Here is an 18549-nt window from a genome sequence, read left to right on the forward strand (position 1 = left end):
ATATATATTCTTAGTTATTTTAAGATATATGTATGAATGTATGGATATACCATAGATGGGTTTTACACATCTTATCATTATAACTACTTCTATCGTAAGAGTAAGTAAAAACAAAAAAGAAAAAACTTTACAAAATAAGTTTGTATACATTTAGGTACGGAATGCGATTTTTCTCTGAGATTTAGATTTAGATTGATAAACTAAATACTTTATTTGGTACAAAAAAAAAACATCATCAACACACCCATTCAAACAAACAAAAATGCAATTTATGTAACATAATTCGAGTATGTGCAATAAATCAACAACAAACCATAGGGAAGAAGCAACAAAAATGACATAATCAAAGGTCACAACTAATCTGTAATTGTAATCATGTTAATACTAGTCCCCCAAAGTGTCTTAGATCCGTGACAAAACCCAAATAAATACCACAGAATGTATGTATGAATTTCAAATATGTATAACAAAAGCTTACTGTACACACACCCATATAGGCATTCGAAATATTTTTTCCTTTGGAATAATATTAAAGTAAAAGTTAAATCATCGGTTTCTGTGAACTTTTAGTCTTCTCCACGACTGTAATAATGAATGAAAATGTCATGGCGGGCTGATAATCGAAATACACTCACAGAGGGTTTGAAAACAGTCCAATATGTAGAGGCTAGTGAAACGCCATTAGCATGAAAAATTTTGCCCTGCCAGTGTCCGTGTAAAATCTGGAGGACCTGTTTAGTTAAATATGTGCCGAGATCTTTATAGATCAAAGATGGTTAGATCTAATTAGTACTGAATTGTATCTAATCAAAACTCGCAAATGACACCACTCTAATCAAATCCAATTTAACAAAAAAACAGAGATTTGACATTGTTGTATGCATTAAAATCAATGTTACCAAACCAATTTTATTATAAAATATAATTGTGTATATTAGGGAAATCTTTAAAACGCAGTGAATATTTTATATTACTTACTATGAAAACAAAAACTAGTTTTAAACCTTAAACTTCGGTTTTTATTCGGCGTTTATTTCATCAAAATATTATGTCTATATGGCATAAAAGGCAATCGATTTCTTCATTGGTGGAATTTCCAGTAGTTGGCCACTCAATTTGACTAGAATTGGCAAAAAATAAATACCGCATTACACATCTGTCATCGTTTTGATTTTATTGTATATAATAACTGCCTAAATAGGCGATTTATTATGTGATAACAAGGAAACATGAAGGAATATGCTTTCAAACTGTCACATTTTGTAAAAAGTAGTATAAAACATGACCATTGTTTACGTCTTTATTCAATAAAATACGTTAAAGTTAAAAAAAATTTCTCGAAATTTTTTATTATATATTAAAAAATCGTATTCGGCCGAATGTTGCCTTTTTGTCGAATATCGGCAAGCCCTATTAGATATGATTGGATCCACCAACTTTTACACGGATGTCCTAAAAGTTTTTTTCGATTTGTTTTCATTCGCATCTAAGTCTTTTATTATTTTAAACACAATTCTTTTTTTCTAAAACATATACTACTTTAACTCAAGCTTATGGCAGTAATGCTGAGCTAAATAGAACAACAACAACGATTACTGAAAGCAATAGAAAAAATCTTCACAAAAATACATATGCAACGCGAAGTCGTAACTAGTTGTATTATACAATAGCGGGAAAATTGCTGGTAGCCAGATGACATTTTTTTAATTAAGTATGGTTCATTCTGAAATTTATAGATTAGGCGAATTCGTTCGATTCACAATGCTTGATTGTGTATGCTGAATGTAGACGAAAAACTCCATTGATCAGACCAATTTAAATAAATTAGCTTAAAATAGCAATGTATTCCGATGTAATTATTTCAGCGTTCATTCATGATAACTAAAACAGCATACATCCTATTTGTCGACATGAAAACGTCTTCAACTCTACGTGGAATCCTATAAATTTAGTTCCAATTACAACTGTCAAATATTCCCCGGAGGAAAATGTAACATCCTTATTGAACAAAAGGCATCAACCCAATGGAAAAATATGTACCCCTACAGTAATACCTTTTTTAACAATATTGTAAAAATATTGTAAAATTATCGAAAAACTAATAAGCTTTATATCCTTCAGAACGAATATATCCACACATACTGTATAAACTGAAATCAAACAAAAACACAAATGGTTTATCTTAACAAATAATAGAGAACGTATGGAATATGCTTACATTTTTAAATTTTTAAATTGTATTTTTATTACACACTTTTATTTTTTATTGAAATTATTAATGTATTTATTTTTTTAACTATATTTTTGACTACATATAAAATAATTAATAAAACAAACATTTTAAGTTTAAAATATAATATGAAATTTAAACCTACTGTACATTATTCTATTTGTAAAATATTTGAACATTTATAATAATAATAATGGGGATGACATAAAACGAAATCCCGTTAATGTATAATGTAATAACAAAGTTATTTGTTTCAAATAAATCTTAAAGCTATTAAAAATTCCACGGGTTAACGTTTCATTCCACATTTTATAGATAATATATACATTTGAATTCGTACTACTTGGGAGGTCAATTTGACTATAGTGACAGATTTAGATTTGTTTTGGTGTACGAACAAAGTGAACGTTTTTTTAGTGCATGAACAATGTGAAATAGTTTTTGTTTACGTTGAGTATACATAATGCAATAGAAAGGAGCAATCTAAATGAAACCCTCGTTTTTGGAAATTTTTAATTTGACTCAGAATTTTGTAATATGAATAAATTCATACACGAAAAAAAATATTCCCAATTAAAAAGTTGATTGAAGCTGAAAACTTTTCAATTAAAAAACTAATTGATACTATTAATCTTTTAATCAAACTAGAAACATAATGTCAATTAAGTCAATGATTGAAATTTTTAAAATTTTCAATTAACAAATTTATTGATACAATTAACTTTTTAATCAAACTCGGAAGAATAAGACAGTTAAAAAATTATGGATATATTTTATAAATTCTTAATTAAAATTTTTCTGACAGGATTAAAAATAGTAATAGACTTGATTTTTAAGGGATTTCAAATCCACTTTTGATAAATTTCTAAATGAATGAGAATGGGCTATTAACAAAAGAAATTTAACACAATTAACTATTAATTACTTTTGAAAGTTAGATGTCCGACTGTTTAAAAATTACAGTAACAGGAAAGCCCTTGGCAAATAGACAGGCGTGAATTTATAATTTTATTTTGATCAGCAGAAAATTTCAGCAACATACTTTTCAGCAGTTGCTTGTAGCATTTTTGTTTGCTGAAGAACTAAATTCAGTCTATGCCATTAACAGCAGTTTTTATTTTTCTACGAGTGTATCCCAAACTAATAGCATTTCTCGACAATACAAAAAACAATTGCAAGTTAAAATTATATCCAATTTCAAAGAAAACTTAACATTGGATCTTAATGAATTATAGTGTTCCAATGTAAATACCGTAAAACACTTTATCCTACTCATAAATATAAATAGAATTAATATAGATCCTCTTGATAGTAATAACCAGTTCGTTATTTCCTAGTTAACGGACGGGCGTCATCGTCATCGCATGCAAGGGTTCTTGGTGCAATCCCAATTTCGACCGAGCACCAAAATATGTTTGAGAGGTGGATTAGCATCTCAGTAATGCTGGCGACAAAGCTTCTTTAAGGGGTGCCATCGTAATGTTAAACGCCGTTCGAACTCGGCTAAAGAAAGCAGGTCCCTTGTCATTGAACTAAACATGGAATCGGGCAGCACTCAGTATTAAGACGGAAGTTCACCACTGTGGTATCACAATGGACTGAATATTCTAAGTGAGCCTGAAATATCGGGCTGCCACTACACCTAAAAGTACACACAATTTTTTTTAGATTCAATCACAAAATTAATTGATCCAATTATTTCATTAGCAAATTTCAATTAATTTTTTGATTCAATTAAATTTTTAATTGATGTGAATTGCAAAATTCAATTAATTTATTAATTAAAAACGAAACTATTTGTAATCGCTATACTATATTTCAATCACTTTCTATAATTAATTTTAATTCTTAACTTCTATTCTATTCTGAAGCACACCCATAGACATAATCCACTAAACAAAATTTGAATATAGAATTACAAACAAACCACTAAACAAAAGAATATAGAATTTTATGCCACTACACAAATCATTAACAATAACGATACACAACGACGGCCCTAGAACTGATTCTTGGGATAAACATAGTACAGCTAGCATGATAAATGAATAAATATTGTTTTCTAATAGACAAACACGAACTCAATTTGCATGCTGCGAAGGAAATTAAAAATTTATTGAATAATTTTCCACCAATAAAGAAATGCTTTATCAAGGTCAAGTGACTGGAGCACGCAACAACCTCCTTCACTTAGCCTCTTCCTGAAGCAACAAGCAGAATGGTGGATCGCTTCCGTCTAAATCCGCTTTTTCATAACATATTTTCATTCCTATAATTTTTGATTATGGATTTGGACTGGCCCAATTCGTAATCATTAAGCAAATCAAAGATAAATATGAACAAATTTTGAAAATATACCCACTCATTTATTAATTTCCAATTTAACTATATAGCTTCACTATACCCTGTTTGTCTTGAGGTAGTCATCATCTTCCTCTTCGATTACACTAAAAGACTGCTTGCCTCCAGTATAAGCCACATTGTTCAAATGTGTTTCAAAGAATTCCTCCACCGTGTCAGTATTCCATTTTGTAATAGATAGTGTTTCTTTGACTTGTCCATCTTTGTCCAAAAGTTTAACAATAGGATCCAAACCGCGAACGTATTTTATAGTCAAATTTGGGAACTTTGCAGGACGACCGCTTTTAATAAATGCTTGGATTTGCGGATAAGCACGGAATTTACAAGTGCACACTTCGAGTATAGCTTTGGGATACCGATAAGCTGCTGGCGTTTGATCCAAAGTACAACATTCCCGACAATGAGCCCTAGAAAGGAGGATAAAAATTGACACAAACAATTTATTGTAACTTTAACAGCTTACTTGAGGGCTTCCAGGGAAAAGTCGTCCAATTTCTCGCAGGAAGAACACATCAACTGACCTTTTATGAAACCCAGTTCTCTACAGTCTTGCGCTGTAAATTCACCAAGGGAGCCAGAAAAAACCTGCTGTACATGAATCTTGATTACTCACATTAATGAGTTAATGTGACAACTTACGGCTATCATTAACAAATAAAATAATTTTAACATTTTGCAAGTCTCCATATTTATAAATAACACGTCAATTGTTTTCTCCGATCCAGTGAACAAAGTGCTTCTCAGACTTCGAAAATGCTATAATAAAAAAAAACTAATCCTTAAATACCTAAACATTTTCACTTCTTTTATTAATCGAATAAAATCATGAACCGTAAGAAAATAAACTTACCAAATCTCGTCTTCAGTAATTTTACAAAACTAATCCAAAAACAAAAATACTTAGACGGCAAATATTAAATAAAGAGCACCTTACACGGTTATACGGTACTTTATACTACACAACACGTTACGTGGACAAATCTGCTAGTATATGGTCATGTTTGCGTGGTGCACGGACGTCTTTGCATAAAATTAGGATACCGTCCCGAAATCCCGGTATTTTCTCTCAGATTTCTTCCAAAACTTTGTAGATGGTAGAACTCTAAGAGTAGATTTCCTAGCGGCTGTAGCCGGGTAACCGGTTATTCGGTTATAAAGTCTAAGTAAATAATCGTTAATAAAACCGGTTCTGGTGAACCGATTACTTTGAAATATACATCTCTAGCAAGCTAATGATAACCCCTTTCAAATTAAGCCTAGTACCAAGACCACGTTTTCGCCTTGGCATAAAATTAAGATACCGTCCCGAAATCCCGGTATTTTCTCTCAGATTTCTTCCAAAACTTTGTAGATGGTAGAACTCTAAGAGTAGATTTCCTAGCGGCTGTAGGCGGGTAACCGGTTATTCGGTTCTAAAGTCTAAGTAAATAATCGTTAATAAAACCGGTTCTGGTGAACCGATTACTTTGGAATATACATCTCTAGCAAGCTAATGATAACCCCTTTCAAATTAAGCCTAGTACAAAGATCACGTTTTCGCACGAAAAACTGTTATACTCCATATAAAAAACGTTAAGCCTAGTACTAAGATCACGTTTTCGCACGAAAAACTGTTATACTCCATATAAAAAACGTTAGCGCGGAATAAATGCGAAATTTTTGTTTTGAGCATTTTCAGACACATATTTATACAACCCTGGAATTTTCGCACGAAAAGATAGGCGGGGAAATCTTTGTTTTGTGTATATTCAGACACATATTTATACCCTGCCAGCATTTCAAAGTTCCATTTCAACCTCATCGTTACCACAGACTCGTAAATGTCACTTCAACCATCATGAAAAGGTACATCAAAAAGTACATGCAAGTAATTTGCCATCCCTACTGTTAAAAAAGCCATTTTTTTTTATGAAACGCCAAGCGCAACCAGCTTGTTATATTTTAATTAAATAAAAACGAAAATAAAGTTCTGAAAACATAGATTATACGCTTAAAATTGTGAAAGGTATATTGTTGATTTTCCAAATGGAATAAAGTGATTGTTTTTCAGATATTTTACAGACACGCTGCCTCCATGGAATAAAAACACTGGTTGATAGACGCAGCAACATGTAACTCGCTACTTGTAACTCAACATCATCATTAATGCCAAAAATTATGTTAAATGTAATGTGATAGTGGTATAAATGTTATATTTTTAAGAATTTGTAAATGTTTAATCAAATTAATAAATATCTAAACAAACGTGTTTTACTCGACCACAATGATTCTTTTACAACTGTCTTAAAATGCACTTTTTCTGATTGTTTGGAGGGTCCCTTATTGGCGCCGTTCTAAATTGATCTATAAAGGCACCTAATAATTGCGCTCATGCGAAACATTTTTGTAGTAACTTGGCGTGGTACAACTTCTCAATAGTGACGGCGCTTTTCCGATGAGTGCAATTATTAGGTGCCCTTCTGGATACATTTAGAAGGACGCCAATAAGAGCCGCTTCAAACTATCAGAAAAAGTGCATTTTAAGATAGTTGTAAAAGAACCATTGTGGTCAAGTAAAACATGATTGTTCAGATGTTTATTAATTTGATTAAATATTTATAAATTCTTATAAATATAACATTTATACGACTATCACATCACATTTAACATATTTTTATGCATTAATAAAAGATTGATGTTGAGTTACAAGTTGCAAGTTACATGTTGTAGCGTCTATCAGCCAGTGCTTTTATTCCCAATGGAGGCAGCGTGTCTGGAAAAATATTCGAAAAACTATCACTTTATTCCATTTGGAAAGTCAAAAACTGTTCACCAATATATCTTTCACAATTTTAAGCGAAATAACTATGTTTTCAGCCCTTCATTATCGTTGTATTTAAATAAATTATAAGAAGCTAGTTGTGCTTGGTGTTTCACAAAATATAAAATGGCTCTTGTAACAATAGTGATGGTAAAATACATTCATGCGAATAGTGATGGCAAAATACTATCACAGTTGGCGATTGTTGCAGTGTCACTTACGAGTCTGTGGTAGCGATGAGGATGAAATGGAACTTTGAAATGCCGCAGAGTTCTTTGAAAATCTTACCTCAAATCCATGGTCTGTCATTTTCGCTACAGACAACAAATTCGAACGCAAATCTGGGACGAATAATGTACCTTCTAATCTTGCTGTGCAGCCGCCTTTCGAATTCATTCTTACATCACCATTGACTCGTTATTTGCCAGATGTAATACTTGTGCTGATGCTTCTTGGATTTTAAAAAACTTTTTCCGTTCCGAGCACATATGTGAAGATGCACCCGAATCTAAGCACCATTTGCTTTTTCCGGCATTCACAATCATAGCTATATCAGCATTTTTCGATGTCTCATCGTTCTTACCTTTAATATTTCCATTATTTTTCGTATTCTTGAATTTGCAATCTTTTGCCATGTGTCCAACTTTTCCACAGCTATAACATCAAAAATGAAATTTCTCACCCTTTGGCTTGTTATGCTCGCACTTCTTTTGATTTTTTTCACAAACATAGCATCAGTGGGTTCATCAATGAAATTTCTTTTCCTGGCTTCATATTCCTCCAAAAGTTTTACCTTTAGTGTTTCTGTACCAAGCTACTCTTGAGTCTCTATCGCAATTCTAAATGACTAATATACAATAACATTATTGTCAGCAAATCATCGACATCATATGTAAATCCATTTCATTTATTTTGTCTACAATATCGAAAAACTTTCTTATATGTTCTCTTACGTCCTCTCCATACTTCATTTTTAACAAAATCAAAGATTTCAAGAGCATGGCTTTACGAGCAGGACCCTTTGATTGGTAAATTCCATGTAATTTATCCCATACCTCTTTGGATGTCTTGCAGTTTTTTTATCTGCTTCAATTCCGCTAGAGAAATCGACAAAATCAAGTCGGATTTTGCCTTGCTGTCTTCTAATTCCCATTTCAATACTTCTTGTTCCGGTTCAGGATTTCAAAAAAGCTTCTGCCCAGAAACTTGGACCCATTTTGCTGTGGCGTATATTCGACCGTAAATTCATTCTTTATACCGTGATTCTTTAAAAAATTTGTAAAAAATTTGTTTGTGTACTCCGTGCCATTATCAGATCGTTTTTATCTTGCATCCAGTTCTTTTCTCGACAAGGTTTTTGTATTCAATAAATTTTTCAGCCACTTCGCTTTTCTTTTTCAAGATATACACTTCGCACCATCTGGATTTATCGTCAATGAAAGTCAAAAAATATCTACTGCCACCCAAGGAATTCACTTTCATTGGACCACATACGTCTGTATGAACTAAATCTAGTAGTTCATTTGACTTCATTTCAGATTTCGAAAATGGCTTTTGGGTATGCTTCCCCTTAATACACGTTTCACAAATATTTAATTGTACATCAGTACATATGTCCGCATCAATTTCTTTTTCTTTGTGATATCTTTCAAATCCTTCTCATTAAGGTGGCCAAGTCGATCATGCCATTCTTGAAGAATATTGATTTGAGTAACCGTGCTGTTTTCTTCGATTTCTTCCTCGACGTAGTACAAATCTTTATTCCTTATAGCCTTCATATCCCTGCCAACATTTTTTGAATTTGGGGGCGCTTCTGAGAATCCCCATTACGTCGAAAACAGTCGTATACGATATCCAAAACTCCTCGGAAAAGCGCCGTCACTATTGAGAAGTTGTACCACGCCAAGTTACTACAAAAAAGTATCGCATGAGTGCAATTATTAGGTGCCCTTCTAGATACATTTAGAAGGACGCCAATAAGAGCCGCTTCAAACTATCAGAAAAAGTGCATTTTAAGATAGTTGTAAAAGAACCATTGTGGTCAAGTAAAACATGATTGTTCAGATGTTTATTAATTTGATTAAATATTTATAAATTCTTATAAATATAACATTTATACGACTATCACATCACATTTAACATATTTTTATGCATTAATAAAAGATTGATGTTGAGTTACAAGTTGCAAGTTACATGTTGTAGCGTCTATCAGCCAGTGCTTTTATTCCCAATGGAGGCAGCGTGTCTGGAAAAATATTCGAAAAACTATCACTTTATTCCATTTGGAAAGTCAAAAACTGTTCACCAATATATCTTTCACAATTTTAAGCGAAATAACTATGTTTTCAGCCCTTCATTATCGTTGTATTTAAATAAATTATAAGAAGCTAGTTGTGCTTGGTGTTTCACAAAATATAAAATGGCTCTTGTAACAATAGTGATGGTAAAATACATTCATGCGAATAGTGATGGCAAAATACTATCACAGTTGGCGATTGTTACAGTGTCACTTACGAGTCTGTGGTAGCGATGAGGATGAAATGGAACATTGAAATGCTGGCAGGATACAACCCTGGATTTTTCGCACGAAAAGATAGGCAGGCACATTATTTTGCATGAACAAGCTAACATCCCTGAGTTTGAGACCCTATTTACAGAGATAGATGAAGATATTCGTTTTGCGCAGAAACGAACTTAGCACTAAGCATTAAGCCTAGTACTAAGATCACGTTTTCGCACGAAAAATTGTTATACTCCATACAAAAAACGTTAGCGCGGAATAAATACGAAATCTTTGTTTTGAGGATTTTCAAACACATATTTATACAACCCTGGATATTTCGCACGAAAAAATAGGGAGGTATATTTTTTCGCATAAATAAGTTAACATCCCTGGGTTTGAAACCCTATTTGCGGAGATAGATGAAGATATTCGTCTTTCGCAGAAACGAACTTAGTACTTAGCATGGCTGAACAAGAAGGTTAAATCATAGGCCCATATGATTACAATTTTTTTTATTTCGACAAAATTTTATGATGTCAAAATCATATGTTTATGGTGATTGCAGCTCTCCAAATCACACTGCATAGGAAATGCATCTCAAACAAACTCGCGCATTCAAAGCTGGAGAATTGTTCAAAGATGACTTGAGTATCTTGATAACATATTCCAGACCCAAAATACCACGCACATCAGTTTTTAAACTGCATCATAAACTGTTTTTGTTAATAGATGGCGAAGATCCATTTGACTGACTTCCATTCTTAACTTTGGTGGGTATTATAGTCTTATTTATCTCATATCGGCGTTCCTCGGATGAATTATCCACTTCACAATCACTCATAGGTGACGCAATTAAATTTGAACCTTTATTTTTCTCTGATTTGAATTATTTTTTTCAGGACAATTGAAAGAATAAATAATTGCCACTTTTACCAATGCCATACGATTCTTTTATCAGCTGATTTTAACTTCTTAAAATTGTAAACAACATATTGAAAGTTGTTTTTTTTGTTATCGTGATTCAACCTCCTTATTCAGCCATGGTACTAAGCATTAGGCATAAATCGATCTATTCGTGTTTTTTGGAATCGGTTTTTTTTACAAAACATCTCGAAACTGAAAAACTACTCGATATAAAGATAGGGCTGTTTTCTTTTTGCACTGATAACCAGTGCTAAAATAAAATGCAAAAAAAATTTCAGTTCAAATTTCGATTTTGATTGGCAACACTTGGTCCCCAGCTGTCAAAATGAAATTTTTTGTTTACAAATAAAAAAAGAGGATAGAGACCGCCAATATATAGCAACAAGTGAATTTTGATAATATTAAATATAGATACATAAACAAAAAATTAATAAACCAAAGTTTGTGGTGGTAATTTGCATAATAATTGTTTTTGCCCTAAATCAACTTGTCGGTAGTGAAATTGATTTGGAAAATGGATGGATTTAAATAGTTCTGTAAACAAGTGGAACAATTCCAAAAGCTATTGAGAGCTTTACAAAATGAACACAGTCATTTGTATGAAGTGATCAAGTAAAGGGCTGTTTTCTTTTTGCACTGATAGCAACTATCAGTGCAAGTCGCACCAGAGTCACCATTATATGCGATTTTTTAGTTGTCAAAATATGAGTTGGCAACTAAAGGCCGGTACTATGTTCATTCTTGCGAAAAATTTTTATGGAAACCATTTTTTCGCACATAGAAAACGGCGTTTTTTTAGGTAGCTTGGAGCGCTATTTTACAGGGAGCGATATTGGATTAAGTTGGTGGTTGTTGCTTGTTTTTACAAAATAACATTTTATTTTTCCTTGGGCAATTGATCTGCTATTCCTTTGATCCTTTGTATAGTTTCGGAACAAAAATATGGTCCGCGTTTGATTTATAAACCCGCACAAATAGTTTTTAATAAATAAATTATTTCTTAATTCACATTGCAAATGGCGCCGTGCTATAAACGTCAGTTTTTCAACACGAAAAAACAAAGTATCACAAATGGAAAAAATTTCGCAAATTTTTCGCATTTTTTGATTTTGTATGGAGTTTCAACGCGAAAACCGAACAGAGTACCGGCCTTAAAGTAATACTCGGAAAGAAACACATCTCAAGTGAATGTCACATACAGAGAAGAAGAAGAAACGAACATGGAAAAATGGTAAAAAGTAAATAAACAAATACTATTTTGTTTGGATTTTGAGTTTAGCCGCTAAATTCGTCGTTTTCCACTATTACTTTCCTCTAATAATCCATTTTAAGGAATACAAACTTTGTGAAAATTTGCTTTGGGCTATTCTATGTATAATTTTATGCCTTTTTTGCTGATTTAGTTTTCACTTTAGCAATTAAACTCGAACTTAGTACTCACTTTTACTCTCGTGGAGTTTGTAGTATTCGAATGCCTGAATCAGTAATGTTCACTTGCAGGATACGAGCTCCGACCCCCTTTTTAAACCCTGTCCACACTGTGGACCAGTTAGTGCATATGTTTGCAACACCCAGAAGGAGACGAAACATGTAGTTATTATTGATGTAGGACGGATGGTATTGAAAATGGGCTATATCGGACCACTTTTACTTATACCCTCCATATAAACGGACCACCAGAGCCTCTGGGAGGAACAAAAGTTATCCGATTCGGTTGAAATTTGGTACGTGGTGTAAGTATAAGGTCTCTAACAAACATACCCAAATTGGTCGATATCGGTCCATAATTATATATAGCCCTCATATAAACCGATCCCAAGATTTGACCTCAGGAGCCTCTTGAAAGAGTAAAATTCATCCGATCCGGTTGAAATTTGGTACGTGGGTTAGTATATTGTCTCTAACAGCCATGCAAAAATTGGTCCACATCGGTCTTTAGTCCATATCGCCAAAAATAATCTACGAAATCTGTATTTCTATAGAAATTTTTTTAATTTTTTATTTCTGAGAAAATTTTATCAAACCAAAACTAACTTGTTGAATGCGCCATTTTTGGTGGGTTAGAAACGTGGATGCCTACATAACACTACCGCCAACATCACACCAAAGGATAATTACAAACAATTAAATACACGTTCGCATGCTTTGGGCAGGTGAGAAATCATTTGTTGAGCCTCAAAAAATGGATAATATACACGCTCACAAAAAATCGCTTCTGTAACATATACTCCCAAACATATTTTGCTTCAAGCATATACATTTTTGGGTATTGCCCAAACATTTATATGTTTGATCTCTACCAATATATAATATGTTTGAAAGCATATTGGTCTAAACAATATATGTTTGGGTAGTCTAAGTTCCAAACATTTTGTATTTTTGCATCTAAATTCAATAATGTTGTCTTCCAAAAAACAATATGTTATTATGTGACCATATAATATGTTTGGAAGCATTTTGCACCCAAAAATATTATATGCTTAAAAAAAATTCTCCCAAACAATATTGTGCTCAAAATTTTATTTATTTATTTATATATTTACAATCATAATGAATTATGAAAATAAACAGGTAATATAGGTGCTAACAACATAGGTTTTCGACCTGAATGCTCAAAATTTTGTTTCTGCCCAATTGTATATTCCCCCACATCTTTCTCACTTCCACGAGATTTTTTAGTTCTTAGCACCTTTTTCTGTAATACAAACATTGTAGAAGAAATTATTCAATTGTATGATTTTTTTTATTTTAATTTTACCTTTTGCCGGACGGGGATTCGAACAGCGGACCACACAGTTTGTAAGGATCAAAGAAGTAGCAGATCAATTGCCCAAGGAAAAATAAAATGTAAATTTTGTAATAACAAGCAACAACCTCCAACTTAATTCAATATCGCTCCCTGTTAATAGCGCTCCAAGCTACTAAACACATATATGTTTATAGGCTATTTCTAAATTAATATATGTTTGCATCCAAGCATATTATATTTACAAACATTTTATGTCCCAAACATAATATGTTCTAACATATTAACATATATGTCCCAAACATGTTATGCTAGTTTATGAACATTATATGCTTGCACTCAAAAATATTGTGTTTAAAAATTTGTGTTCCAAACATATAATGTTTATAGCCAAACATATGAAAAACAGTCTTTTTCATCCGTGTAGAAAAGAGGATTACATACACGCAGACATTTCGTGTATTTGCATGCCATGACTATAACAAAGCCTATCACTAATCCAATAATTAAAAGCTTTTACAATCTTCTTTAACAAGTAAGACGAAAGTCATTTATTATTTATCGTTTTAATAAAAAAAAAAATAAACAAATACGAAATAGATATTGTTTTCGTTTAATATGATATAAATGAGAAAGAGAAATATGTGGTGGTGAATTAAAGCCCTTAGAACAATTGAAGAGCTTGATATAATATCGTATGGATTTATGGTTATTCTTTAATGAACTAAATGTAGCAACATTTTTATTTATATTTTATGAATTACGTCAATGTACCAAGGCCAAAGGGCTAATTTGGAACAATATCAGTATCAGTAATTATAAGTCCATATGATAGGAACAATTTAAATGTGTAAAGAGCACAGCAGCAAGTGCAAGAAAGAGATACATATAATAAAATTTGGTATTGTATATCTAATTAGAAACTGGCACTGGTTCAAGAAGGGCTGTGGAGGCGGAGTCTGAAGATTTTGCTGGAGCCGGAGTATCAAAAATTTTGCTCGACTCCGACTCCGGCTAAACTAAATTTTTTTATTTTTTTTTTCTGCAGAAAATTTTGTAAAAATTTTATTTCTATAGAAAATTTAGTCAATATTTTGTTTCTATATAATATTTTGCAAAATTTTATTTCTACAGAAAATTTTGCAAAATTTTATTTACTACACTTTTTCAAAATTTTATTTCTATTGTAATTTTGTCAAAATTTTATTTCTATAGAAAATTTTGTCAAAATTTTATTTCTATAAAAAATTTATTCAAAATTTTCATTATATAGAAAATTTTGCAAAATTTTACTTACTACACAAACATGTTTTTAAAATTTTATTTCTATAGAAAATTATGTCAAAATTCTTTTTCTATAAAAAAATTTATTCAAAATTTTGTGTCTTTAGATAATTTTGCAAAATTTTACTTCTATTGAAAATTTTTCCAAATTTTATTCTATAGGAAATTTTTGCAAAATATCACTTCTATGGAAAAATTTGCAAAATTTTGTTCAATACACAATTTTTTTTTTTCAAATTTGTATTTCTATTGATATTTTTTTTTCAAAATTTTATTTCTACATTTTTTTTTTTTCAAAATTGTATTTCTATAGCAATTTTTCACTTTTTACACATTTTATTTCTATAACAAATTTTCTCAATTTTTTTCTTACTGATGCTCACTGATACTCACTACCTAAGCCGAAAACTTGTAAAAATGACTCAAATTTTCCTATACCTCTAATACATATCTATCGACTGATGAATCATAAATGCGTTGTTCCGAAATTGCCATCAAAAATTGTAAATATATTTGTAAATATAGGACAGACATTGCCCTAAATTTGAAATATAGAGTTCAATTGGCAACAAGTGTGAAATTAAGACCATTTTTCTACACATAAATAAATACGATACTTTATATCGATCCATTTATGATACCCCCACAATAGAACTACAAATTAAAATGAGATTTAGTTATATTGCCCGGAGTCGGAGTCGAGCTGATGGAAAATGCTGGAGTCGGAGTCGAGCAAAATTGACTCGACTCCACAGCCCTGGGTTCAACAGACTCTTCTGTTACAATTATGTCATTGGGAGAAGGAACTTCCGCGGCATGCGCTAGTATTTCATTGACAGCCTTGCAATACAGGACAATTGCAAGTTAGATATAGACTTTCCTTTTGTTTCTTCTTGGACTTGCAATTGTTTGCCAGTATCTGCTTTAGTTCTGCACAATTCTTGGACATAATTTCCATTTTATCCGTGTCCGCAACACTTGTAATCGGCTTTGTTTGTAGTGGCTCAGGCTCTGGGGGTAAGGCGGATATAGGTAGAATTTCATTTTGTAAAGCTCTCAATAGCTTTTGGAATTGTTCCACTTGTTTACAGAACTATTTAAATCCATCCATTTTCCAAATCCATTTCACTACCGACAAGTTGATTTAGGGCAAAAACAATTATTATACAAATTACCACCACAAACTTTGGTTTATTAATTTTTAGTTTATGTATATATATTTAATATTATCAAAATTCACTTGTTGCTATATATTGGCGGTCTCTATCCTCTTTTTTTATTTGTAAACAAAAAATTTCATTTTGACAGCTGGGGACCAAGTGTTGCCAATCAAAATCGAAATTTGAACTGAAAATTTTTTTGCGTTTTATTTTAGCACTGGTTATCAGTGCAAAAAGAAAACAGCCCTTAAAATAATGTTGAAATTCCACCCAGTGTTGCCAATTTGGTGCTTTTAGCACCAAATTTAGTGCTTTTTTTCTAAAAAGCACCAAATTGCCTTTTTGGTGCCTTTTCAAAAAAAGCACCAACTTGGTGCTTTCTGGCATTTTCATTTAGTGCTTTTGGTGTTTTTTCTATTTTGAACAGTATTAAGTTTAATTGATACAAAAATTTTGATTAGACTTTCAAGAGCCGAAGAAACTCATATTATTGCCAAATATAGAATTTGATTGTTATGAAGTTGGTATTGATTATTTTTTAATTAATATTGTTATTTAGGGTATTCTGTAGGAAAGTCGAGCGATGAGTGTCGAATTTTCGAATTTGGTAAAGATGTCATTAAAAACGTTTGTATTAAATTCACAAAAGCACGCACAACTGAAATAAGACTCCTTCCATATATTAATATAGACTCCTTCCATATATTAATATTTTGAAAGTTGAAAAACATCACTGATCAAAATGAATTGGACGAAAGCATTAAAACTGATCAAGGTGTATACTTGAATAGCGGTTCATAATGGTGAGTACTAAGTTTGAGTTTTGCCGCTAAAGTGAAAACTATATCAATAAAAATGGGCATAAAATTATGCATATTTGCTGCAAATTTTATTATTACTTGATGGGGAATAACCATTTTGCACCCAAAAATATTATATGCTTAAAAAAATTCTCCCAAACAATATTGTGCTCAAAAATTTATTTATTTATTTACAATCATAATGAATTATGAAAATAAACAGGTAATATAGGTGCTAACAACATAGGTTTTCGACCTGAATGCTCAAAATTTTGTTTCTGCCCAATTGTATATTCCCCCACATCTTTCTCACTTCCACGAGATTTTTAGTTCTTAGCACCTTTTTCTGTAATACAAACATTGTAGAAGAAATTATTCAATTTTATGATTTTTTTTTTTAATTTTACCTTTTGCCGGACGGGGATTCGAACAGCGGACCACACAGTTTGTAAGGATCAAAGAAGTAGCTGATCAATTGCCCAACGAAAAATAAAATGTTAATTTTGTAATAAGAAGCAACAACCACCAACTTAATTCAATATCGCTCCCTGTTAAATAGCGCTCCAAGCTACTAAACACATATATGTTTATAGGCTATTTCTAAATTAATATATGTTTGCATCCAAGCATATTATATTTACAAACATTTTATGTCCCAAACATAATATGTTCTAACATATTAACATATATGTCCCAAACATGTTATGCTAGTTTATGAACATTATATGCTTGCACTCAAAAATATTGTGTTTAAAAATTTGTGTTCCAAACATATAATGTTTATAGCCAAACATATGAAAATCAGTCTTTCAACCGTGTATAGATTGCTGAATAATCCATTCCACTTATAGGCCAATTCCATATATTGCATTTATGCTGATAAAAAGAAATCGATATAGACTATTTAAGATATAGTCCACAATAAAATAAAATATTGGCAACTTCATGCAAATACCGTCGATCATGTTTTTAACCAGATTTACATTATAATTAAGTTAATGTTGCTTCCTTGAAAATGTTACACAAAAAATGTAACTCAAAATGATTTAAATACACTCATAGAAAAAAAGTCTGCTAAAAATAGCAGTCGATGTCTGCTGTTATATTTTTGTACTTCAGGGCCAAATGAACAACAATTTATAAAATTTTTAGGTTATAAATTTTTCCCCAAAGCATATTTAAGAACCAAAAGTAGTGTTTGGTATATTTTTGTAGTGTAATATACTTACAAGCTCCTAAATACGATCAGCAAATGTTTTGTTTGCTGTTATGCCTCAATTCGATAAATATTCAGATTTTTGGTCAAATACTATAGATATTCATAAAATGTTGTTTTAATTATGTTAGGATAGCCACTAACTTGACATTTTTATTTGTTTTAGCCAAAATAAAACATGTTTTAGTGTAATCGAGCTTCAAAAATAGCAGGAAATGTTTGCTATTTCAGCAAACAGTGACTGTTGTCCCTTTTTCAGCAGACTTTCTGCTGTTTTAGCAGACTTTTCTGCTGTCCCTACTAACAAATTTCTTTGGGTGTATATTTTATAGTCATATTCCTGGAAATATATGAGAGCAGTTATATACCAAAGTGACATATAAAAGAATTGCTTAACTGTCGAATTTCACATATTGTCCAAAAATGTTGTGCATCTATGGGTATGGACTATAACTATACCCATAATTGCACCCACTGCACCCATAATTTGATAGCAAAAATACTCAGAGAGAAATTAAACCAAAA

The 18549-nt window shown here is 31.7% G+C and overlaps 1 protein-coding gene and 1 long non-coding RNA gene across 4 annotated transcripts; one reads left to right on the top strand and one right to left on the bottom strand.

Annotated features, from left to right (window-relative positions):
* Positions 1 to 4574: 4574 nt before the first annotated feature.
* LOC142232944 (selenoprotein F) lies at positions 4575 to 5658 on the bottom strand. Of its 3 annotated transcripts, none has more exons than XM_075303669.1 (4): positions 5442 to 5658; positions 5231 to 5347; positions 5055 to 5179; positions 4575 to 4998 (listed from the first exon to the last, which is right to left on the bottom strand). In XM_075303669.1, the coding sequence occupies exons 2-4, from the start codon at positions 5276 to 5278 to the stop codon at positions 4629 to 4631; spliced, it is 543 nt and encodes a 180-aa protein (XP_075159784.1). In that variant the 5' UTR covers positions 5279 to 5347; positions 5442 to 5658; the 3' UTR covers positions 4575 to 4628. The 3 variants fall into 3 exon arrangements, with proteins under 3 accessions (XP_075159784.1, XP_075159785.1, XP_075159786.1); XM_075303670.1 differs by having other exon boundaries at positions 5231 to 5363; XM_075303671.1 differs by having other exon boundaries at positions 5055 to 5176; positions 5442 to 5657.
* Positions 5659 to 6239: 581 nt separating this feature from the next.
* LOC142236418 (uncharacterized) lies at positions 6240 to 6855 on the top strand. Its single transcript, XR_012722023.1, has 2 exons — positions 6240 to 6596; positions 6642 to 6855. It is a non-coding gene; the product is annotated as an uncharacterized LOC142236418 (long non-coding RNA).
* The last annotated feature ends 11694 nt before the right edge of the window (positions 6856 to 18549 follow it).

This window comes from Haematobia irritans, chromosome 4 (genome assembly GCF_050003625.1).
Source record: "Haematobia irritans isolate KBUSLIRL chromosome 4, ASM5000362v1, whole genome shotgun sequence".
Classification (NCBI taxonomy): Eukaryota; Metazoa; Arthropoda; class Insecta; order Diptera; family Muscidae; genus Haematobia; species Haematobia irritans.